Source organism: Scyliorhinus torazame, chromosome 12, assembly GCF_047496885.1.
Source record: "Scyliorhinus torazame isolate Kashiwa2021f chromosome 12, sScyTor2.1, whole genome shotgun sequence".
Classification (NCBI taxonomy): Eukaryota; Metazoa; Chordata; class Chondrichthyes; order Carcharhiniformes; family Scyliorhinidae; genus Scyliorhinus; species Scyliorhinus torazame.
Window position 1 is genome coordinate 157254501 of NC_092718.1, and position 24865 is coordinate 157279365.

Genomic DNA, 24865 nt, shown 5'->3' on the forward strand with positions numbered 1-24865 from the left:
CTGCGCCCGTTGGTCGCACGGGAACCATGGAGAGAGTTGTGGTGGCGGTCTGCATTCGCCACCGGAGACCGCAGCCACCACACGGGCCTGGCTTACCACCACAAAGTGGCCCTTTTTACCGCATCCCTTGCAGGTGGATGTGCGGGCCGGGCAGTGCTGCCGGGGGTGCTTGGCCTGCCCGCAAAAGTAGCAGCAGGGCCCCCCGGGGTTGCCAGGCTGGCTTGCAGCACAAGCTTGTGGGGGGGATGGGAGATGTCTCGGGGCTGGCTGCGGAGGGGTTCCATGCTGCCCAGGGGGCTGCCGCGCTGTTGGGAACGTAAGCGTGGATGTTTCGGGAGTCCGCATTGAGGCCTCGGGTGTTTTTTTCCAGCAATCGCTGGTGGATTTGGGAGGACAGCATACCTGCCACGAAAGCATCCCGGTTCACAAGTTCTGTGTGGTCGCTCGCCAAAACTTGCAGGCAGCTACAGTTTCTCCCAACACCAGGAGCGCACGGTAAAATTCTTCCAGCGATTCCCCAGGGATTTTTCGCCTTGTTGCTTGCAGCTGTCGGGTGTAGACCTGGTTTACCGGGCGAATATAATGTCCTTTTAGCAGCTCAATTGCTGCATCGAAGTCGTCTGCGTCCTCGATGAGGGTGTAAATTTCCGGGCTCACCCTCGAGTGCAGGACTTGCAATTTCCGTGGGTGTGTTTTCGGCCATTCCGAGATATCCTTTAAAACACGCCAGCCAGTGCTTGAAGGTTGCCGCTGAGTTCGCCGCATAGGTGCTGAGTTGCCGACACTCCGGCTTGATTCGGAGCTCCATCCTTTTGACTCTAGCTTATTAAATTGATGCACAATCAATGACCACTAAAGCGAGGTTGTAGTCCAACTGAAGGCTTCAATAAGCTCGATGTTTCCCCCAGCAGCTCAGGTACAGAAAGAAGGCTGCTGGGACGGCACGGGCTCTTATACCCCCCCTTGCAGGGCGGAGCTACCATACAGCTTGACCAATAGGAAACATACAATATCTACCAATGGTGTTCCAGCATTACCAGGTACCGTGATACCTCTACACAGACTACCACACATCCCTAATTGCAAACAGTATGAATGGAATTCCTTTATCCCAATCCTCTGGATAATCTTGACAATAAGCCCTCAACATTGTCTTTAATGTCTGATGTCACCTTTCTAACACTCCCTGCGATTCTGGATGGTACGCAGTTGATTTAAATTGTTTTATTCCTAAGCTATCCATAACTTCATTGAATAACCTCAAGGTAAAATTTGATCCTTGATCCAATTGTATTTCTGTGGCTAGTCCATATCTAGAAAAGAATTTAAGTAACTCCTCCACAATCATTTTAGTTGTAATATTACGTACTGGAATGGCCTCTGGAAACTTAGTAGACACATCCATTATAGTCAAAAGATATTGATTCCCACTTTTTGTTTCAGGAAGAGATCCTACACAATCAATGTACACAACCCTTGTAAAAGGTTCCTCAAATGCTGGAATGGGTATTAAGAGAGCTGGTTTTATCACTGCTTGAGGTTTCCCTATCACTTGACACGTGTGACATGATTGACAAAATTTAACTACATCTTTATGTAGTCCAGGCCAATAAAAATGTTTCTGGATTTTAGCTTGAGTTTTCCTTATTCCCAAATGACCTCCCACTGGTACCTCATGTGCCACTCGCAACACCTCCTTTCTATACCCTACCGTCAATACTACTTGATGAACTTCGGCCCACTTTTCATCCGCCTGCAGATGTAAAGGTCTCCATTTTCTCATCAAGACATCACTTTTACGGTAATAACACTCTGGTATACACTCAGATTCCTCTTCTGTGTATGCTTTCTGATACATCCGTTTTATTTCTCCACCTTTCTGTTGTAACTCCGCCAATTTTCCTGAACTAAAAATATGTGCCTCATCCTCCACCTGTTCTTGTTCTTTTTCAACCATCTGATCAAATATCGTTTCTGATAATTGCACTTCAACTTCATCTTCACTCTTTGATTTCTCCTCTTGTCTTAACCTGTGACTTTGTGACCTTGTTACTACACAATCCGTAAATATCCCAGGATATTCGTCCTTCAACACTTCAGTTGTCTGATTTTCCACTGGCTTATCAACCATAGTAGGCATCACTCCCACCTGCGATCCAGCTATACCATTACCCAAGATAAACTGTATTCCTGGACAAGATAGTTTCTCTATTACTCCTACTATCACTTCCCCACTCTTCACTGGACTTTCCAACCTTACCTCGTATAATGGAACCGCTGTAATGTCCAGCTGGCACTGGAAAATGGTCGCCTATGAGGTAGCAACCCTGAATTCACCCTGAATTCCACATATTACCACCTTTTTTCACAACATTCTGACTACATAATGCCTTATCTCTTACCATTAAAGATTGACTGGCTCCCGTATCTCTTAAAATTGTGACTTCTTTACCTGCTCCTCCTGATACACATGAGTAAACTTTACCCACACAAGTAAATTCTTTAAAGAGATCTGGCACCTTCTTATCAATCACCTCTTGATCAGGCTGTACACTCTTTAGCACCTCCTTCGCTTCACTTAGGCGTTTCTTTACCACTTCAACAAATCCCACTGTCTTATCCTGTTTTACCACAGCAGCCTTCCCAGTGCTTTTTTTCACCCACCAACACTGTGACTTTACATGACCTAGTTGATTACAGTGAAAACATTTGAAATTTTTCATGTCTCTTCCACCCTCCTGGATTTAAAAAAAAATCTGAGGTACATTCTCCTTATTATCTCCCATCACATCACCTTTACCTTTGCCACTTGAGTATTTCTCATGACCCAGTTTCTATCCCTCACAAGCTAAACTGATGTCGGAAACCAAACGTTGATTTATGAAATAATTCATAATCATCTGCCATTTCTGCTGCTAATCTCACAGTTTTAACCCTCTGCTCTTCCACATGAGTTCTCACTACATCAGGAATTGAACTTTTAAACTCCTCCAAAAGTATAATTTCTCTGAGAGCTTCAAAGCCCTTATCCACCTGTCAAAATTACTCTGTTTGAGCCTTTCAAACTCTGTGTTTGTTTGACCAAATTCTTTCCTTAAATTTCTAAACCTTTGACTGTGGGCTTCAGGCACTAGTTCATTTGCAGCTAAGATGTATTTTTTCACCTCCTCATATGACTCAGATACCTCCTCTGATAGTGAAGTGATGCAAGCACTTCACTAGCCTTACCTACGAGCTTTGTTTGAATCAATAATACCCACATGTCTTGTGGCCATTTCATTTGTTTAGCTACCTTCTCAAATGAAATGAAAAAGGTTTCTACCTCCTTCTCATCAAACCTTGGCAATGCTTGGACATATTTAAATAGATCCCCACCAAGCCTTCGACTATAATACTCTTTCTCACTATCCTCATCGCTATCATCCAATTGTACGTTTCCTTTTACGCCTGCTAATTTTATCTGACTGTCATGTTTCATGGCCATTTTCTGAAGTTCAAACTCTCTCTATTTATCTTTTTCTTTGATCTGTATCTCCCTTTCTCTTTCTTTTTCCTCTCTATCTCTTTCGTATTCAAGCTGCTTTAATTCTTTCTCATGTCCCATTTGTTTAATTTTGTAACTGAATTTTTGCCATTTCCAATGAGTCAAACTGTATCTCAGGCAACTTTAAATGCTTAGCCACTGCCATAACTACCTCATCTTTTCGCATTTTGTCAGGTAATGTTAACTGGAATATTATTGCCAAATCTAACAGTCTACTTTAGTCTCTGTCATAAGGTACTGCTTGTGATCGTCTCCACGCCCAAAAACTTCTGAGCCTCTGAAAGAGCCATTGTCCACAACACACTCCCTACTAGAATACCACACCTGAAAAGCAACCACAACATGCTCACCCCTCACTGTCTTTAAGTTCACTAAGCCAATCCAATGGATAGACTTTTATCCCGGACGAGCCCCCAATTTGTTATGGGCCAGGGTTTACAGAACCCCAAAGTGTATCATGGAGTTCACCTGACCCACAACTTTTAATAGTTTGTGGTATGGGGAGCACACGGCCCACTCTACAGGAGTGGTACAGCAGAAATGGAAAAGTATTTTTTAAAGCAAAACAATGTTTATTCTATGAACTCAAGATAACCTTTTTAAAAACATAGCAACCATTAATTCAAATACAACCCCCAAAGACTACAACACGAAGTAATCCTTTTCAACTTTCCTTTTAACATCCATAAGACATAAACACAAAAACTTTAACAGAAGAACGTCAGGTTAAAGTCACGACTGAGAGCAGTTATTAGTTTTAAATCACAAAAGGATCGATTTACAGTCTTTAGAGTACAGAGAGAGAGACTAATACCCCTTCTGGCTGTGACTGCAGCTATCCAGCTCTGAAAACGAAACTAAAGCATACCCTGCAGCAAACAGCCTAAAACGAAAGCAAAACGCTGACAGACAGCCCAGCTCCACCCACACTCTGACATCACTGATAAACACCCATTTCTTAAAGGTACCTTTCTTAAACACACATTTCTTAAAGGTACTCTCACATGACAGTATGCAGGAGCACAAGGTGGTGCCGACAATGCGTGCCATCCAGGCCAACATTACACGGGTGGCGTCTGCGATGGAGGCATTGGGGGCGGCGGTTTTGACTATGGATCAGCACGTCCAAGGCCTGTGGCATTCTGTGCAAGTGCTGGCCGAGGCCTAGGACAGGGTTTCTGCCTCATAGGCGACCATTTTCCAGTGCCACCTGGAAATTACAGCGGTGCTCCTGATCGTGGCCCAGTCACAGCAGGCCAGGACTGGGAATGTCGGCGGCATTGCCTAGGTGCTGACCAATGTGGCAAAGACACAGAGGGAGGTGGCCCAGTCCCAGCGGGAGATGGCACAGTCACTGGTTGATGTGGCACAGACCCAGAAGTGGTGGCACAGTCTCAATGTGATGTGACGCAGTTCCAGAAGGAGATGGTCCACGACCTGTGCTCCTTGGCTGCAAGCACACAGACCCTGCTAGAGAACAGAGCGGGCCTCCAGGACTGGCAGTGCCAGGTGGCGGGGGAGCTTAAGGGGATAGCTTCCCTCGCACCCCTGTACCACAGTTAAGACCGATAGCCATTGGGCACCCCGAAGGAGGAGGAGGTGATGGCGCCCTGCCGGTGATCCCTTCAGGGGACGGGCCGGATCACCACAGCACCTCAGTCTCCACCACCGTTACAACCTGCCTTGGTGCTCTGTCTGATGGGCATGAGGACTGGTCTGGTCTGGTCTGGCCGGAGGGGGTGAAATGGGTGGATGTTGGGGGGGTGGGGGGGAAATGGGTGGACCCAATGGGCAGCAAGATAGCTGGCTTGAAGGCTGCGGTGGTCCGTGACATGGCTCGCTGTGACTGGGCCACGCCCAGGAGCTCCGCTTCAATGTCCAGGTGCCCTGGCAAATGGCTGCCAGTGAGAGAGCAGCCCGATCCTGGGCCTCAGTTACTGTCCGCACAGAGTGCCCCAGGCCTTGGACATCTTGACCCATGGACGAAACCTTTGTCCCCAAGGCAGCCACCATGGACCCCACGTGCGTGGCGTTGACCTGGGTGGCACGCATGGTTGATACCATCTCCTGCTCCTGCAGGTGGTTCGATTCTTCGAACTGCACCTGCAGGAGCTGGACAGTTTCCGACACACCCTCATTTAGTCCCTGTCTCTGAGACTGCATCTCCACAATAGATGGAACCGCCCTTTCCAGATGCCCGAAAGCCGTCCGGACGGCAGTTAGTTCCTGGTGTAAGGCCGCCCTCCGACCGCCTGTGTCACCGGGAGTTCCTACCTCCACCTGCTCTACTACAAGATGTATATGGTGTGCACCAGCTAGTGTCCCAGGAGCATCTTGGCTAAATCGTCCAACTGAGGTGAGTGTCTCTGGGATGGTGGAGGGTGTTGGAGACAGCTGTGACGAGAAGCCAGTGTCGTACCTCAACTGGTACTCTGGGGTGTCCATGGCTGCGGGTCGGGGACTCCCGTCATGTCCGTGTCCCCATCGCTGCTCTCCTCCTGGGGTTGGGGTCAGGGGCAGGGGACACCAGAAGTGCCCGCATCATCGGCAGTTGTGCCTGCAAGACACAAGGCATGAAACATGAGAGGATCGCAGTTTGGGGTGGCGGGTGGTGGTGGATGGAACAGTGTGGGGAGGGGTGTGTGTGGGGGGGTGGGGGTGGAGGTGGAGGGGGCAGTGTGGGGTGGGGTGGGGGTTGGGGTGGTGACACACATGCCATAGGGAACCACAACTCAGCAGGGTCTCACTTGCTTGCCCGATGCAGACCTCCGCCTCGGCAACCATCGATCAAGTCCAGGGCCCACAACTCTGCTCCGCTCTTTGGCGGTCTCCCTCCAGTTTTCTCCTGCTCCCGTCTGTTGTTCTCCTGGGAGGTGGGGAGGGTAGACAGAGTGTTAAACAGTCGGACGCATGCAGCACAGGGTGTGGGTAGCTGATGGTCTTCATGGCCAGCGTTCCCAGCCATGGTGGTCGGTATGGGTGCTGGGAGGTTATTCAAGGTCGGGGTTCAGTTGCTGTTCATGGGAGGAGATTAGTTCCAGGGCACAGTGCTGTCTACTCACCTGGACATCCTGAGGAGGTTGTTTCTTCTGGCACTGCTGGCCGGTCCTTATGGTGTTGTCCACGGTGCTCACAATCTCTCCCACATGCACCCAGGCCCGGTGCACGGCGGCGGGTGGCAACTGCCTCCCCACCCCGGGGTACAGATTTGCCCACCTCTCCTCCAGTGGGCTAGTAGGATCTCCAGTTCCGCATCATTGAATCAGGTGCCGCGCTACTTGCTGCCATCTTGTTGGCTGGGATGATATGTGTGGGGAGTGCAGTGCTTACATGTGGCTGCACATTGTCAGTCTCTCAACTGGCAATCCCAAATCCGGCGAATCAGGCACCATTTGTCTTTGGAATCGGTTTTGTTCCACGTGGCGCTGGTGCTAGCCCCTTAACGGTCAGTGGATTGATCTGGGAACGATGGCGATCTGCTGTTGTTGAACTCCACCGATTCAGTCTCGGCGTTAGCATTTAGTTTCTATCGCGCAGAATTTTGCCGACAATGTTTTAGCCTCAACTACTTTCTGTGGTTAGTGAATTCCACAGGCTCATCATTCTCTGGGTGATAAATGTTCTCCTTATCTCTGTCCAAAACGGTCCACCCAATATCTCAGATTGTGACCCCTGGTTCTGGACACCCTCACCATTGGGAACAATCTTCCTGCATCTACCCTGTCTAGTCCTGTTAGAATTTTATAGGTTTCGATGAGATCCCCCTCATTCTTCTGAACTCTAGTGAATACAATCATAACCGACTCAATCGGCCCCCGTACGCCAGCCCTGTCATCCCAGGCATCAGTCTGGTAAATCTTCTCTGCACTCCCTCTGGATCATGAATATCTTTCCTCAGAGAAGGAGATCAAAACTGCACACAATGTTCCAGGTGTAGTCTCATCAAGACCCTGTATAATTGCACCAAGACATCCCTGTCCCTGTACTTGATTCCTCTCGCTATGAAGGCCAACATATCATTTGTCTTCTTCACCACCTGCTGCATCTACATACTTACTTTTAGCGTTTGGTGTACGATTACACCCAGGGCTTATTGCACATTCCCCTCCCCAAATTATGGCCATTCAGATAATAACCTGCCTTCCAGTTTATGCCACGAGAGTAGACCACTTTACATTTATCCATATTATACTGCACCTGCCATTCATTTGCCCACTTACTGAACTTGTCTCAATCACACTGAAGGATCACTGCATCCTCCTCAAAACTCACGCTCCCACCCAGTTTTGTGTCATCTACAAATTTGGATATATTCTGCAGGATTCTCCATTGCGCTGGCAGCGCACCCATGCCCGCGGGTTTACTGGTGGTGGGAGGTGGCTACAATGGGAAATCCCACTGGCAGGTGGCTGGAATGCAGAATCCTGTTGCTGGCGAGAGCACACTGCCCAGGAAAACGTGGCTGGCGGATGGAGAATCCCATCCATCACATTTAGTTCCCTCATCTAAATCATGAATATACATTGTGAGGGGTCCTCACACTGTTTCCTGCGGTACCTCACTAGTCACTGCCTGCCACTTGGAAAATGCCCCGTGTATCCGACTCTTTGTTTCCTGTCTGCCAACCTATTTTCTACCCATCTCAATACACTACCCCTAATCCCATGCACTTTAGTTTCACAGGCTAATCTCTTATGTGGAACGTTGTTGAAAACCTTCTAGAAGTCCAAATAAACCATATTTACTAGTTCCCTCTCAACTCTACTAGTTACATCCTCAAAAGAATTCCAGTAGATTTGTCAAGCATGATTCCCCTTTCATAAATCCATACTGACTGTCCGATCCTGCCACTGTTTTCCAAGTGCGTCCCACCACCGGAGTCAGGCTTACTGGTCTATGATTCCCTGTTTTCGCTCTACATCACTTTTTTAATTGAGGGGTTACATTAGATAACCTCCAATCTGTAGGAACTGTTCCAGAGTCTATAGAATCTTGGAAGATGACTAGCAAAGCTTCCACCATTTCTCTGGCCACTTCCTTAAGTACTCTGGGATGTAGATTATCAGGCCCTGAGGATTTATCAGCTTTCAATCACATCAGTTTCCCATTTCTCTACTCATACTAATATCCTTCAGTTTCTCCTACTCACTAAACACTGTGTTGCCCAATATTTCTGGAAGCTTATTTGTGTCCTCCTTTGTGAAGACAGAACCAAAGTATGTATTTAATTGGTCAGCCATTTCTTTGTCCCCATTATAAATTCCCCTATTTATGACTGTGAGGAACCTACATTTGTCTTCAACAATCTTTTTCTCTTCAACTACCAATAGAAACTTTTACAGCCAGTTTTTATGTTCCAGGAAAGCTTACTCTTGTATTTATTGTCCGCTTCTTAATCAATCCTTTTGTCCTCATTTGCTGAATTCTAAACTGCTCCCTAACCTCAAGTCGGTTGTTTTTCTTGGCCAATTGTATGCCTATTCCTTGGATCTAATGCTATCTCTAATTTCCCTCGTGAGCCATGGTTCGGCCACCTTTCTTGTTTTACCTTTGTACCAGACAGGAATGAATAATTGTTGCAGTTCACCCATTGGCGCCTTGAATCTTGCCATTGCCTATCCACCATCATCCCTTTTAGTAAGAAATCTTACAACACCAGAACATCTGATGAAGGAGCTGCGCTCCGAAAGCTAGTGATTTGAAACAAACCTGTTGGACTTTAACCTGGTGTTGTAAGATTTCTTAATGTGCCCACCCTAGTCCAATGCCGGTATGTCCACATTATCCCTTTAAGTAACATTTCCCAATCTATCATAGCCAACTCACGCCTCATATCATCGTAGTTACCTTTATTAAGATTCAGGAACCAATTCTCAGAATCACCTACACCACTCTCCATCTTGGTGAAAACTTCTATCATGTTATGGTCACCACGAATATATTTGAAAATAGCCAGCAGAGCAATAAGGAGGATTCCAATACTTGTACTCGGAGAGGGGGATATTGATCCTTCTGAGTTGAGGACCATAATCCCTGTCCAAGATGCTTGTCTCTCTTGTCATGAACAGATAGCCTTAAACCACCCACTTTAAGATCAAGACTGCTGCTGACACCTTAGATCCTTGAACATGAAGCGATGTGTTTCCAGCTCAGAAGTGCTTTCAGAAACCCAAAGATACACCAAGAAGCCTCTTATCACCATCACATCTACCCTGTTGCCTGCAGACCATGACCAAAACCATGGGAGATCATTAGGATAACTAGAAGAGGTTGAGGCATCCTTGTGACAGGAGCTGGCCATCTACCCCAGTAACAGCATTGCGTTCAGGAAACTCAGACCGTTAAACAATAGGGGGTAGTACTGCGAACTCCGAATCTCCATCTTTCCTGTTATTAAACTCTCAGCACAACAGTCAATGTGTAGAAATAACAATTACAATTGGGGAGGAGTTGAGCTCTCAGAGAGGGACAAGTCTTCAGGGTGGAGGAGCTAATTATATATTCAGGATCAATTCCAGACCTCACCTTAGGGATTCTGTATCCCATAACCTCCGTATCTCTGTATGTTTGGTGAGGAATTGGAATTGGAGCAACATTCCCAAACCGTTGAGTTTCATGGATAACAGCATTGGTGTACGGCATTTCCTCACGGTCTTCCAATGTTGGCTTTCTCTCCTTCCCAATTACTCTGTCAATCTCTTCATGGACATTAGCTACAGAAACAAAAGAGGGACAAATTTTGAGTAGTCGCTGAAATAAATAAATTGTACTTATTATAGAATTCCACATAGTGCAAATGGAGGTCATTCGGCCCATCGAGTCTGCACTGACCCCTCGAAGGACCACCCTACTTCGGCCTCATTCCTCATCCTATTCCTGAAACCCCACCCAAAGGGGCAATTTAGCATGGCCAATCCACCTAACCTGCACATCTTTGTGGGAAACGTTGTGGGATCCTGCACATCTTTGTGGGAGGAAACCAGAGCACCCGGAGGAAACCTACGCAGACATGGGGAGAATGTGCAAACTCCACACAGACAGTTACCCGAGGTTGGAACCAAACCTGGGTCCCTGGCACTGTGAGGTAGCAGTGCTAACCACTGTGCCACCCTAAAATCAAAGTGTAGAATGTGGGCATTCTTGACATCTTTCGCAACCTGGAGATGTCTCAGAGCGAGCCCTAAGCAATAAATACTTTTTGATGTGTAATCATTGTTGTCATGCAGGAAACCCAACAATCAGCTTGTGCACAGCAAGCTCCCACAACATCAATGAGATAAATATCAGATAATCTGTCTTATTGAATAGCAAATGGAGAATTCCAAACCTGCCTTACTGATCATTGGATCATTCCAATCAGTGCTGAATAAAGGAAATGAACAATTACTCCACTGCTTCCAAATGCACTTCATAATGTTATTTTCTTCCCTCCTGCAACTGTTACTGGTGCTCTCCTTCCCCAATCCTCCATCTCAGCTCACACTGGCAGGTCCCTCCTTACCTCTCCCACTGGCCTTAATGTCCCCCATACCCATGGGTTAGGAATGGGTTAAGAGACATTCCAATTAGAGGTCTCATTGATGTTAAGTACCCAATAATTGACACTGATAAGTAAAGGGGTTGCAGGTGGCACTTGTCTGGTGTGATGTGGTGATAGAGTTTTGGATAGAGTTTGTTCAAGGAAAATAAAGGTGTTTGGGAAAGGAACAGAAATCTTGACTCTTTACTCAACAGCAACCAGAAGCTAACAGTGGTAGAAGAGGATGGTTGCTGTGCAAATGTAAAGGGTTGAAAGATACAACTTTTCCTGAAAAAATAGTTCTACATCAACCAAGGAGTGAATGAGAAGAAAAAAAAGTATATGGCTGAACCTAGAATAAAGATGTCTGGATATGATTATCCACCATTATTTTCTGAAAGGGAATCGTACGACTAATGGAGAAGTACAGTTGTTATGTGGACTAAGGTCTTGGGAAAGAGGAAAAAAAGGTATGGCATTCACTCATAACTCAGCACAACGTTATCACACAAGCTTGCCACCCCACATTGATTCTGTATTACACCTCCTGCTGCCTCAGGAAGGCAGACAGCATTATCAGAGATCCCTCTCACCCAGTCATTGCCTTCTTCCAGACCCTTCCATCAGGCAGAAGGTACAGAAGTTTGAAGACTCGCAGATTCAAACATAGGAACAGCTTCTTCCCCACAGCTACAAGACTCCTCAACGACTCCCCCTCGGACTGATCTCTTCCCTGTAAGAACACTATTCACGATGCCCTATGCTTCTCTTGCTCATGTGTTTGCTTTGTTTGCCCCCTTGTTCCGCACTGTTCCAATCACTGCTCTGTCGATGTACCATTTGTCAATGTTCTCTGTTGATTATTCTTGTGTCTACTATGTACGTTCCTCGGCCGCAGAAAAATACTTTTCTCTGTACTCCGGTACATGTGACAATAAATCAAATCAAATCAAATCATCAAAGTGCTTTCTGAACTGGAATTGGAACAGTCAGACTCAGAAGAAGGTCTGGAGACTATTGTGCTTTATGGATATTTATCAAAGATTTATCAAAAGGATGACTTATTAAGTGCGTATGAAGCCTGGTCAGAATTTGATAAATTTCGGAAAACAGAGGATATCTCTATTGAGGAATATATAATGGAATTTAGTCGACAATGCAAACGGCTGCACAAACGCCGCCTGTAATTTCCAGTCTGTGTTGGCATTTAAATTACTGGACTGTGCTTGAGTGACCAATATGGATAGGTTAAAAGCAAATTACTGTGGATGCTGGAATCTTAAACAAAAGAGAATCCTGGGAAATTGCAGCAGGTCTGGCAGCATCTGTCAGGAGAGAAAAGAGCTAACGTTTTGAGTCCGATTACTTTTTGTCAAAACAAGGCTCTTGGTTTTGACAGAAGTTAAGTTTGCAGATAATGATACCCTATTCGATCAGATAATAGAGGCTTTAAAAAAGTTTCTGGGGAAACATTCAATTCCAATGGCTCTTATGACACAAATGGGTCAGTCTGCAATAAAGCAGACTATGGAAGATACACTACTGACAGGATGATGAGATCACATGGCTGGAAACAGGTTACGAGAGTATAGAAGGCAATCGGGACCCAAACATTATGAGAACAGAAACCCATTTAAAACCTATAACAGGAGAAGGAACGTGCAGAATGGTAATAGGAAAATCAACTCCAGAAATGCCCAGGGTATGATAAATCAATGTTTTTAGTGTGACTCTCAGTATCATTATGCTTTCAACTGTCCAGCACCTTATAATAAGTGTTTTAAGCTACACGTGACATGGAGAGTCAAAAGAGGGAAAAGATAATGACCAGAAAGAAGGCATTGTCCTATTAATAAACAGTTTTACTCTGGTAATGAGAGTGTAGGTTACAGAATCCTTCAATTGTGCGATATTGGACAGTGGGTGCACATCTACTGTGTGTGGAATTGACTGGTTACAACATTACCTGGACTCTTTGAATGCTGAAAATCGTAACAAGATTAAGGAATTTGAAAGTTCCACACGTTTCAGGTTTGGGGATGATAATACCCTGAAGTCACTGAAAAGAATGGTGATCCCTTGCAATATTGTCGGAGTGAATCATTTCATTGGCACAGATGTTGTATCAAGTGAGATACCTTTGTTTCTGAGCAGACCATCGATGAAGAAAACACACATGAAAATGGATATGGAACAGGATAAGGCAACATTTTTTGGAAAGATGGTGGACTTACAATTTACACAGTTGGGACACTATTGTATTCCATTACTAACAAATAATATTTCAGGTGCAGTTGCTAAGGATGTGTCATTGGCAGCTGGAAATGGGACTTTAGCTGATAAAAAGCTTGTTGTATTAAAACTGCAAACGCAATTTGCACATCCTTCTCCTTGGCGGCTGAAAAATGTATTAAAGGATGCAAGAGTAAGGGAAGAAGACTATACTAAGCTGATAGAACAGCTTAGTTATTGCTGTGAGGTTTGTAGGAAGTACAGAAGGACACCATCATGACCGATAGTAATCCCACCTTTGGCCAGGAATTTTAATGACATTGTGGCCATGGACCTTAAGATCTAGGATAAAGCTAACAATATATTTATTTTGCATTGTGTAGATTTAGCGACCAAATTTAGTCAATCAACCATTGTGCGAAGTAAAGAAAAGAGAGTAATCCTGGATCAGATCATTGAAAAATTGATAGGGACAGGAATGGGCCCACCAGCAAAATTCCTTACAGACAATGGGGGAGAATTTGCTAATGATGAGTTTAGGGATATGTGTGAAAACGTGAACATCACAGTTATGAATACGTCTGCAGAAAGCCCATTTAACAATGGTGTGTGCAAAATAAACCATGGTGTAATAGATGATATGCTCCGGAAACTTTTGGCAGATCGATCAAAGTACAAGTTAAACTCTGCCTTAGCATGGGCGGTACATGCGAAGAATTTGTTGCAGATGGTTGGGGATTATAGTCCCTATCAATTAGTGTTTGGTAAAAATCATAAATTCTGTCCATTTTGGATGACCAGCCTCTAGCTTGGGAAGGGACTACAATTAGCTCTGCCTTTGCTGAGCATTTAACTGCATTACATAGCAGCAGAAAAGCAGAAATCTCTGAAAGAATTTGCAGAACTTTAAGGCATAATGTACAGCTATCAAATACCGTTTTTCAGCAAGGAGACTTGTATACAAGAAGGGAGACAATTTTTAATGAATGGAAAGGCCCAGGGACGATCATCGGCATAGATGGCAAAACAATTGTTTTGCAACATGGCAATCAGACTATTGGGGTACATTCATCAAGGATAATGGGTACAGATTACTAATTTTCAGATTTAGACAGAGCAGACGGAAATGATGAGGAACCTGGGTCATCTGGTACACATGTGTTACAGAACTATGAGGACCAGTTACTGATATAGACAGGGGGCTGGATTGTCCAATCCCCAAAACCACGTTCAGCGACAGGGCGGAGAATTCCCGATGACGCCGAAATCGGGGGCGGTGCCGCCTTTGTGATTCACCACTCCCTGAAAAGCGGCGTACTCCCAGAGTATGCTGCACGCCGTTTTTCAGCTGCACTCCACGGCCTCCAAAGGAGTAGATGCCCACATGCACATGAGATTTTGGTGGCCTCCAATAAATTAGATGAAAAAGTTATCAAAGATGCCGAACTGCACAGTTGGAGTGAATTTGGGGTATACACGGAAGTATCGGATTGGGGACAAAGAGCTCTATCCCACAGATGGATTTACATGGAAAAGTTTCTTCTGGATGGAACTTATAAGGCAAAGTCCAGGCTTGTGGCAACTTAGAAGATCACCTATGGCAGGAAAGATTATTTTAAAGATCATCTTGGCTCTATTAGCCACAAAGGCATGGGAATGCAAATCTATAGATATAAAAGCTGCCTTTTTCCAGGGACATCCGCTTCAGAGAGACATTTTTCTGCATCCTAAAGAGGCAGCTAACACAGAAGGGGTCGGCTGGAAGTTGAACAAATGTGTATATAGATTAAATGATGCTTCTAGAGTCTGGTATTTTCGGTAAGGTCAGTTTTGTTAAAGTTAGGCTGTCGCCAGTTGAAAGCAGATCCGGCAATGTTTTACTTGTACTATGAAGGAAATATTTCTGGCATCTTTATGATGCATGTTAATGATTTTTTTGTGGCGTGGGATTAGTGATTTCGAAGCTATTGTAATCTCTGAGTTGTGGAAAGAATTCAAGGTTGGAAGTCAGGCTTCCAGTGCATTTAAATATATTGGACAGACTGAGTTAGGTGCAACTTTACATCAGCAATTTGATTTGGAGAGCATCAGCCCAATACCAATTAGTCGTAGTCGGGTTTCACAAAAAGACACAATGGTTTCAAATATGGAAAAAGAGCTATTGCGAAGTTTAATTGAGCAACTGCATTGGTTAGGTAGACAGACTAGACCGGACATTAGTTTTGATGTCTTAGAGTTAAGAACAAAAATTAATGATCATAAAGTGGAAGTCATAATGACAGCAAATCAAGTGTCGGCCAAACTAAAAAGGCAGGAGTGTGTTTTGAGGTTCCCAGTTTTAGGTGACCTTAGGCACTTGAAACTCAAAGTTGAAAGTGATGTGTCCCATACAAATTTATGTGATGGTGTTTCAAGCGCAGGAGGTTTTATAATTTTCCCTCTGGGGAGCAATGGTAAATGTTGTCCCCTTTTGTGGGAAACAAAGAAAATAAGGAGAGTGGCCAAAAGCACGTTGGCCGCTGAGACGCTAAGCCTTGTAAAGGTGGTGGATATTGGCCTTTTATATACCCCAGATAGTGACAGACATTTTGGGATTAGGGGATCTGGGTAACATACCCATTGAGTCTCACATTGACAACAAATCCTTGTGGGAAAATGTGCACCCTACAAAAAGTGTGAATGAGAAAAGCTTAAGTATAGGCATCGCAAGTTTGAAGCAGATGTTGGACAGAGGGGCGATAGCAAAAATTAAATGGGTCGACAGGAGCTATCAATTGTCTGATTGTTTTACGAAAAGAGGGACTAGTTCATTATTATTAATTAAGGGCGCCTGTTTCTGTGACTGTTTTTTTTTCATTCCAAAATAAAATGAAAAAAAGAGGGGGTAAGTTGCATGTGTTTTTGAATTTCCTGTAATTTTGTTTTTTCTGGGGAAACCAATATTTACCAATTTTTTTTTTCTCCAAGGAAGGGGAGACTGTTAGGAATGGGTTAACAGACATTCTAATTAGATATCTCATTGATGTTAACTATCCAATAATTGACACTGATATGTAAAGGGGTTGTAGGTGGCACTTGTTTGGTGTGATGTGGTGATAGGGTTTTGTATAGAGTGTGTCAAGGAAAAGAAAGGTGTTTTGGAAAGGAACACAACTCTTGACTCTTTACTCAACAGTGGCCAGAAGCTAAGAACCCCTGTCAGGTATTTGAGTCTAATTTATATTTACACTGTAGATTTGGATGAATCATCATGTAGAGCAGGGCCCAGCGTAGGGTGGTGGAGGAGGTCTCTGTGCCACCGGCGAAGAGGTTCAAAATTGTCCCGATCATTTTGGATTCCACGAAACTTGTCTCAGGGACGTGCTTCATCTAAATTAAAAAGGACATCAATGATAGATTATGCAATATAGAATGAGACCACAGTGAACGAGGCCATTATATGTTGGCAGCACTTTGGTAGCCCACTCAAACTAGTCACATTTTTGTTCAGAGCTCTGAAAATAATTTCCCATTGGCTATTGATCCAATTCCCCTTTGAAAGTATCCACCTGGCAGAATGTAATGGTCTCCTAATGGAGGTTTTCTGGTGGTGGGTAGTGGGATGGGGCCATTAAATAACCCAGTGGCCTTACCAACACCCTCCCGACCTGTCCACAATTTTGGAGCTGTGGGGTGCTGTGGTGACTGAGGCCTTGGGAGGCCTGCCCACACTCATCCCATTTGAGGCTCTTAAGTGGTTAATTATTGGCTGAGGATAAGCCGGCATTGGCGAGGGAGTGTTCCCCACCGACTCTTAGGATTTTATGTTTATTCTTCATGGGTAGTGGGCATCGCTGTTTGGGCCAGAAGAGCAGGAAACCCTGTGACCCGTTAGATTCTGCTCATTGAATCTGTGTCGCGCAATGCACAAGATGAGGAGAATGTTTTTTTCTCCACACCAGAGGCCTGTGGAAGCTTAGTCATTGAGCATGTATAAAGCAGAGATGGACAGATTTCTAAATGCCAATGACATAAAGAGATATGGGGATAGTTTTGGAAAATGGCATCAACATGAATGTTTAGCCTTATAGAATAGCGGAGCAGGTTCAATGCTCTTGTGTTATGTTATGTTATGTCTCTTGCTCTTATGTTCTGATGTGAATTCTAGATCATAAAGAAGCTCTGCCTGGCGCATGTGTCTAGTCAAACGACCAAATTGTTGGCGCCGCCGCGCACTGATGCGTCGCTCGGTGGGGATGTTTGTGGATGACTGCACACTGTTCAACACCATTCCAGGCTCCTTCGATAATGAAGCAGTTCATGTCCAAATGCAGCAAGCCCTAGACAATATCCAGGTTTGGGCTGACAAGTGGCAAGTTATATTCGTGCCACACAAGTGCTAGGCAATGATCATCTCCTACAAGAGAGGATCTAGCCATCACCCCTTGTCATTCAATGGCATTACAATTGCTGAATCCCCCACAATCAACATCCTGGAGGTTACCATTGATCTGAAACTGAACTGGACTAACCACATTAATACTGTGGCTACCAGAGCAGGTCAAAGACTAGGAATCTCATGGTAAGTCACTCACCTCCTGACCTCCCGAGCCTGTCCACCAACTACAAGGCACAAGTCAGGAGTGTAATGGAATACTCTCCATTTGCCTGGATGAGTGCAGCTCCAACTAAACTCAAGAAGCACAACACCATTCAGAACAAAGCAGCCCGCTTGATTGCTCCCCCTTCCACAAGCATTAAAACCCTCCACCACTGACGAACAGTGGCATCCATGTGTACCATCCCCAAGATGCACTGCTGTAACTCACCAAGGTTCCTTAGACAACACCTTCTAAACCCACGACCTCTACCATCCTGAAGGGCAGGTGCAGCAGATACCTGGGAACCCCGTCACCTGGAGGTTCCCCTGCAAGTCACTCACCACCCTGACTTGGAAATATATCACCGCTCCTTCACTGTTGCTGGGGCAATGTCCTGGAACTCCCTCCCTAACAGCACACTGGGAGAACCTACATCTCAAGGATTGCAGCAGTTCAAGAAGGTAACTCACCACCATCTTCTGAAGGGAAACTAGGGATGGACAACAAGAGCTGGTCTAACCAGCGATGCCCACATCCCGTAAATGAACTGAAAGAAAATTAAGAGCTTCCACCTCTCAAAGGAGATTTCAGGCCAATCTACATCTAACAACCTGCTCTGAAAACTCTGCTCACATATTAACGGCTGTGGCAAATTCCACTGGAGCAGCTGAGATGATTCACAACATTCTAAAACAATCCACGCGTTCTAAGTCAAACAACCCACAAACTTATTTCAAAAAGAGTCAAGTTGCCCTTCCTCCTTATGTTAATTCATCTTAAAATTCTAGGATCTAGATCTGCATCTTCAATAAAATCTCATTATTTCTTCTTTGGTTCATACCCGATATGTGTGCCAAGTTTGGTGACTTCCATCCATTAGTTTTTGAGATTATGGGCGGGAATCTCCGATATCGGTGCGATGTCCGCCAACCGGCGCCAAAACCGGCGCGAATCAGTCCGGCATTGCACCGCCCCAAAGGTACGGAAGTCTCCGCATCTTGAGCGGCCGAGCCCTCACCTTGAGGGGCTAGGCCCGAGCTGGACTGATTCCGCCCCGACAGCTGGCGGGAAAGGCCTTTGGTGCCCCGCCAGCTGGCGCGAAACTGACTTTGCCGGGCGGCGCATGCGCGAGAGCGTCTGCGGCCGCTCACGGCATCCCCGCGCATGCACAGTGGAGGGGGTCTCTTCCGCCTCCGCCATGGTGGAGACCATGGCGAAGGCAGAAGGAAAAGAGTGCTCCCACGGCACAGACCCGAATGCGGATCAGTGGGCCCCGATCGCGGGCCAGGCCACCGTGGGGGCACCCCCCAGGGCCAGATCGCCCCACACCACCCCCCCCCAGGACCCCGGAACCCGCCCGCACCGCCGTGTCCCGCCGTCCTAACGGTGGTTCAATCCACACCGGCTGGCGTGGGTTGACAGCGGCGGGACTTCGGCCCATCGCGGACCGGAGAATCGCCGGGGGATTCCCGCCCCCGCCGAATCTCCAGTGGCGGAGAATTCGCGGCACGGCGGGGGCGGGATTCACACCGGCCCCCGCCGATTCTCCGACCCGGTGGGGAGTCGGAGAATCGCGCCCTATATTGTTCACAGACTCACAGGGTGAAAACATTCCCTCTGCTGCATGAAGAATAAAATAGAAGCTTATTATCTAAATGGAAGAGATTGCAGAGCTTTGAGGTGCAGAGGGATCTGGGTGCCTGAGTGCATGAATCCCAAAAGGCTAGTATAAAAGGAAAGCTAATAGAATGTTTTAATTTATTGTGAGAGGAATTGATTACAAAGGTAGGGAGGTTCAGCTTCAGTTATAGAGGGCATTGGTGGTACCACATCGAGAGTACTGTGTACAGTTTGGTCTCCTTATTTAAGCATCAAAGTAAATGCATGAGAAACCGTTCAGAGAAGGTTTACTACACTAATACCAGGAATGGGCAGGTTGTCTTATGAGGAAAAGTTGGAGGGGTTGAGTAAGAGGCGACTTGATAACAAAAGTCGATTTCGGCGTGAGAACAGCTGGTGAGTCAGTTTCAGCGGGAGCATTGCGGAAGTGGTTGCTGGGAGGTAAGTCTGTCCTTTAAAAGCACTTGTCTTTGCAGGGGCAGGCCAGTCGATTTCGGCGTGAGAACAGCTGGTGAGTCAGTTTCAGCGGGAGCATTGCGGAAGTGGTTGCTGGGAGGTAAGTCTGTCCTTTAAAAGCACTTGTCTTTGCAGGGGCAGGCCGGTCGATTTTGGTGAGAACAGCTGGTGAGTCAGCGAGGGAACCGTGGTTTACCAAGGAAGTGGAATCTCTTGTTAAGAGGAAGAAGGAGGCCTATGTGAAGATGAAGTGTGAAGTTTCGGTTGGGGCGATGGATAGTTACAAGGTAGCGAGGAAGGATCTAAAGAGAGAGCTAAGACGAGCAAGGAGGGGACATGAGAAGTATTTGGCAGGAAGGATCAAGGAAAACCCAAAAGCTTTCTATAGGTATGTCAGGAATAAGCGAATGACTAGGGAAAGAGTAGGACCAGTCAAGGACAGGGATGGGAAATTGTGTGTGGAGTCTGAAGAGATAGGCGAGATACTAAATGAATATTTTTCGTCAGTATTCACTCAGGAAAAAGATAATGTTGTGGAGGAGAATGCTGAGCCCCAGGCTAATAGAATAGATGGCATTGAGGTACGTAGGGAAGAGGTGTTGGCAATTCTGAACAGGCTGAAAATAGATAAGTCCCCGGGACCTGATGGGATTTATCCTAGGATTCTCTGGGAGGCCAGGGAAGAGATTGCTGGACCTTTGGCTTTGATTTTTATGTCATTATTGGCTACAGGAATAGTGCCAGAGGACTGGAGGACAGCAAATGTGGTCCCTTTGTTCAAAAAGGGGAGCAGAGACAACCCCGGCAACTATAGACCGGTGAGCCTCACGTCTGTAGTGGGTAAAGTCTTGGAAGGGATTATAAGAGACAAGATTTATAATCATCTAGATAGGAATAATATGATCAGGGATAGTCAGCATGGCTTTGTGAAGGGTAGGTCATGCCTCACAAACCTTATTGAGTTCTTTGAGAAGGTGACTGAACAGGTAGACGAGGGTAGAGCAGTTGATGTGGTGTATATGGATTTCAGCAAAGCGTTTGATAAGGTTCCCCACGGTAGGCTATTGCAAAAAATACGGAGGCTGGGGATTGAGGGTGATTTAGAGATGTGGATCAGAAATTGGCTAGCTGAAAGAAGACAGAGGGTGGTGGTTGATGGGAAATGTTCAGAATGGAGTACAGTCACAAGTGGAGTACCACAAGGATCTGTTCTGGGGCCGTTGCTGTTTGTCATTTTTATCAATGACCTAGAGGAAGGCGCAGAAGGGTGGGTGAGTAAATTTGCAGACGATACTAAAGTCGGTGGTGTTGTCGATAGTGTGGAAGGATGTAGCAGGTTACAGAGGGATATAGATAAGCTGCAGAGCTGGGCTGAGAGGTGGCAAATGGAGTTTAATGTAGAGAAGTGTGAGGTGATTCACTTTGGAAGGAATAACAGGAATGCGGAATATTTGGCTAATGGTAAAGTTCTTGAAAGTGTGGATGAGCAGAGGGATCTAGGTGTCCATGTACATAGATCCCTGAAAGTTGCCACCCAGGTTGATAGGGTTGTGAAGAAGGCCTATGGAGTGTTGGCCTTTATTGGTAGAGGGATTGAGTTCCGGAGTCGGGAGGTCATGTTGCAGCTGTACAGAACTCTGGTACGGCCGCATTTGGAGTATTGCGTACAGTTCTGGTCACCGCATTATAGGAAGGACGTGGAGGCTTTGGAGCGGGTGCAGAGGAGATTTACCAGGATGTTGCCTGGTATGGAGGGAAAATCTTATGAGGAAAGGCTGATGGACTTGAGGTTGTTTTCGTTGGAGAGAAGAAGGTTAAGAGGAGACTTAATAGAGGCATACAAAATGATCAGGGGGTTGGATAGGGTGGACAGTGAGAGCCTTCTCCCGCGGATGGATATGGCTGGCACGAGGGGACATAACTTTAAACTGAGGGGTAATAGATATAGGACAGAGGTCAGAGGTAGGTTCTTTACGCAAAGAGTAGTGAGGCCGTGGAATGCCCTACCTGCTACAGTAGTGAACTCGCCAACATTGAGGGCATTTAAAAGTTTATTGGATAAACATATGGATGATAATGGCATAGTGTAGGTTAGATGGCTTTTGTTTCGGTGCAACATCGTGGACCGAAGGGCCTGTACTGCGCTGTATTGTTCTATGTTCTATGTTCTATGTTCTAAACTTGATGGGTATTGATGAAGTGGATGTGGCGAGGATGTTTCCTCATGTTGGAGAATCGAGAACAAGGCATCACCTTTTAAAAATAAGGGGTCACGCATTTAAGACAAAGATGAGAAGAAATGGACTTCCGGTGGTAGCCATGGAGTGAGGAGTCGCATAGAGGGTGGCTTCTGCCTGGAGGCATTGGTTTTGGTCTCTTTTACCCAAATTTGTTGGTTTTTGGTGGAAACGTTGTACGGAGAGTGTAACGGGAATCCGTTCTCCCCTAGATGGGCATGACTATGGAGCATCAAACTCAACAGAAGACAGTGAGAGCCCTGACTAAAGGGTTGGGGAGATTCATGGCGCAGCATCAATTGGAAAAATGGTGGAGGAGGAAAGGTCGTTGTCGACAGGAAAGCTGCCAATGGAGCAGCTGATGAGCTTCATTAAGGAGTAATTTCAGCAGCAGTATAAAGAAATGTAGTGTGGCTGGTCGAAGGTGATTATGGGGACATGGCACATCTCCGCGGGACTTTGGAGCGGGTGGCGAAGCGCCATGTAGTGCAGAGAGCAACAATCCAAGAGGTGGAGAAGGTGATGTCCAACCAGAGCGACCAGATTGTGTCGCTGGAAGCGGAGATGGCAATCCTGGGGCACATGTGCAAAATGCTGCAAGCAAAGGTGGAGGCCAGGAAAACAGGACCCAATGGCAAAATCTTCGGATTGTGGGCCTACCGAAGAGAGTGGAGGGAACGGGTGTAACTGACTACATCATGAACATGCTGGCGAGGTTGGTGGACGAGAAGATGCTGGAAAAATCCCCGGATGTGGATCGGGCCCATAGGTCCCTGAGGTCACTGAAGCAGAAGCCAAGAGCGGGGGGAGCCGCAGCGGGTGGTGATTGTGCGAATGCAGATGTTTCAGGACAAGGAAAAGATCCTGAGGTGGGCCAGAGCGCAGCGGGATTGCGATTGGAAGGAACCCAAATCCAGATTTATCAGGACATTGGTGCTGAGCTGGCCAAGAGACGAGCTGGCCAAGAGATAGGTGGGGTTCAACAAGGCCAAGGCAGTGTTGTACCGCCGCCAGGTTTGGTTTGGGGTGTGGTACCCAGACAAAACTTGGGTCACTTTTGAGGGCTGGGAATATTATTTTGGGACGCCGGTGGAGCCTCACAGCTTCAGGGTCCCAAGTTCAATTTCAACCTCGGATGACTGTCCATGTGGAGTTTTCACTTTCTCTCTGTGTCTGCGTGGGTTTCCTCCGGGTGCTCTGGTTTCCTCCCACTGCCCAAAGATGTGCAGTTAGGTGGATTGGCCCTTAGTGCCCAAAAGATTGGGTGGTGTTGCTGGGTTGCGGGGATGGGGTGCAGGCATGGGCTTAAGTGGGGTGTCTTTCCAGGGGCCGGTGCGGGCTCGATGGGCCAAACGGCATCCTTCTGCACTGTAGTTTCTATGATTCTATGATAACCTGGGGAGGGCTGAAAGAGGAACGTGGGTGGAAGTTCTGTCTCTGTGAAATGTTGTCACATGTTTTGGTTTGCCGATTGGGAAAGGTTGTTGTTGGGGGTGGTTGCACCCCCCTTTTTTGTAATTTTGTATTGAAGTCAAACTGCTGCTTTTTTCATCGTGGGGGACCTTCGGTGCTAGGGTATAATGTTTAATTGTATTGCACTTTGTTTGTTACACTCTGTACAGCTCATGAGGGGTTTTTGGGTGTCGGGGTGGGGTGGCAGGGCGGTTTGAGAATGTTCTGTATGGGGGCCATTTCGGGGTGATGTTTCTTGCATTGAGTTGGGTGCGGGGTACTGGGGGAGGGGCCAAGGAGGAAGGCTGGAGAGACGCAACGGGGGGTATAGGAGTGAGAGGGGATGGGTAGATGGCGAAGGTTGGGTCTTTGGGTTAGGGTCTTCAGGTGGGAGTCGCCACACTAGCAGGAAATGCTAAAGAATGGAAGTGAAGTGGGGGAGCTGCTGTGCTTAACCTGGGTGGGAGAGGGGGGTTGGGGGGAGGCGAGGAGGCGATGCGGCCGAGATGTAGGATGAGGTTCGGCATGGATGGGGGGGCTATCTTGGGTGGGTCCGATTCAGAGAGGGGTTGGGGGTGGGTGACGAAGCCCAAGGATGATGGCGGACTCCAGGGGGGAGGGGAGGCGGAAGCCTCCGGTGAGAGTCATGATATGGAATCTCCATGGGCTAAGTTGGCCGCTTAAGTGGTGATGTGTGTTTGCGCACTTAAAAAATTTGAGAGCAGGTTCTGCATCTCCGGGTGAAAGGTCAGATGAGGCTGAGGAAGGGTGGGTGGAGCAAGTGTTCCACTCAGGGTTCGACTCGAAGTTCAGGGGGGTCGCCATACTGCTAAACAGGAAAATGGGGTATCAGGGGCTCGGGAGGTCCGGCATCTGGCGGGGGAGATTTGTGATAGTGACTGGGGTGCTAGTGGGGATTCCAGTGGTATTGGTGAGTATATAAGCACCAAATTGGGATCACACTGAATTCATGAAGAGGCTGTTAGGAATGATTCTGGACTCGGACTCTCACCAGTTGATTATGGGGGGGGGTGCGTATTTTAATTGTGTACTGAAGCCAAGGGTGGAATAAAACAGGGATGTCCGTTGTCCCCACTGCTGTTCACAATGGAGATTGAGCCCTTGTCAATGGCATTTCGGGCCTTGGCTGATGGCAGGAGGTTGAGAGGGAGGGCTGGGAGCAACAGGTAAAAGCAAATTACTGCGGATGCTGGAATGTGAAACC

The 24865-nt window shown here is 46.6% G+C and overlaps 1 protein-coding gene and 1 pseudogene across 4 annotated transcripts in view; one reads left to right on the forward strand and one right to left on the reverse strand.

Annotated features, from left to right (window-relative positions):
• The window catches only part of LOC140387110 (cytochrome P450 2D17-like), a 294894-nt pseudogene that overhangs the window by 113733 nt on the left and 156296 nt on the right, over window positions 1-24865 (forward strand).
• Window positions 1-24865, reverse strand: part of LOC140386683 (cytochrome P450 2D17-like) — a 209935-nt gene that overhangs the window by 50743 nt on the left and 134327 nt on the right. For all 4 annotated transcript variants that reach the window (XM_072469236.1, XM_072469238.1, XM_072469237.1 and 1 more), the window contains 2 exons: window positions 16523-16664; window positions 10070-10257 (listed from right to left, as the gene is read on the reverse strand). In XM_072469236.1, coding sequence (XP_072325337.1) covers window positions 10070-10257; window positions 16523-16664 — 330 coding nt within the window. The remainder of the gene's footprint in view (window positions 1-10069; window positions 10258-16522; window positions 16665-24865) is intronic.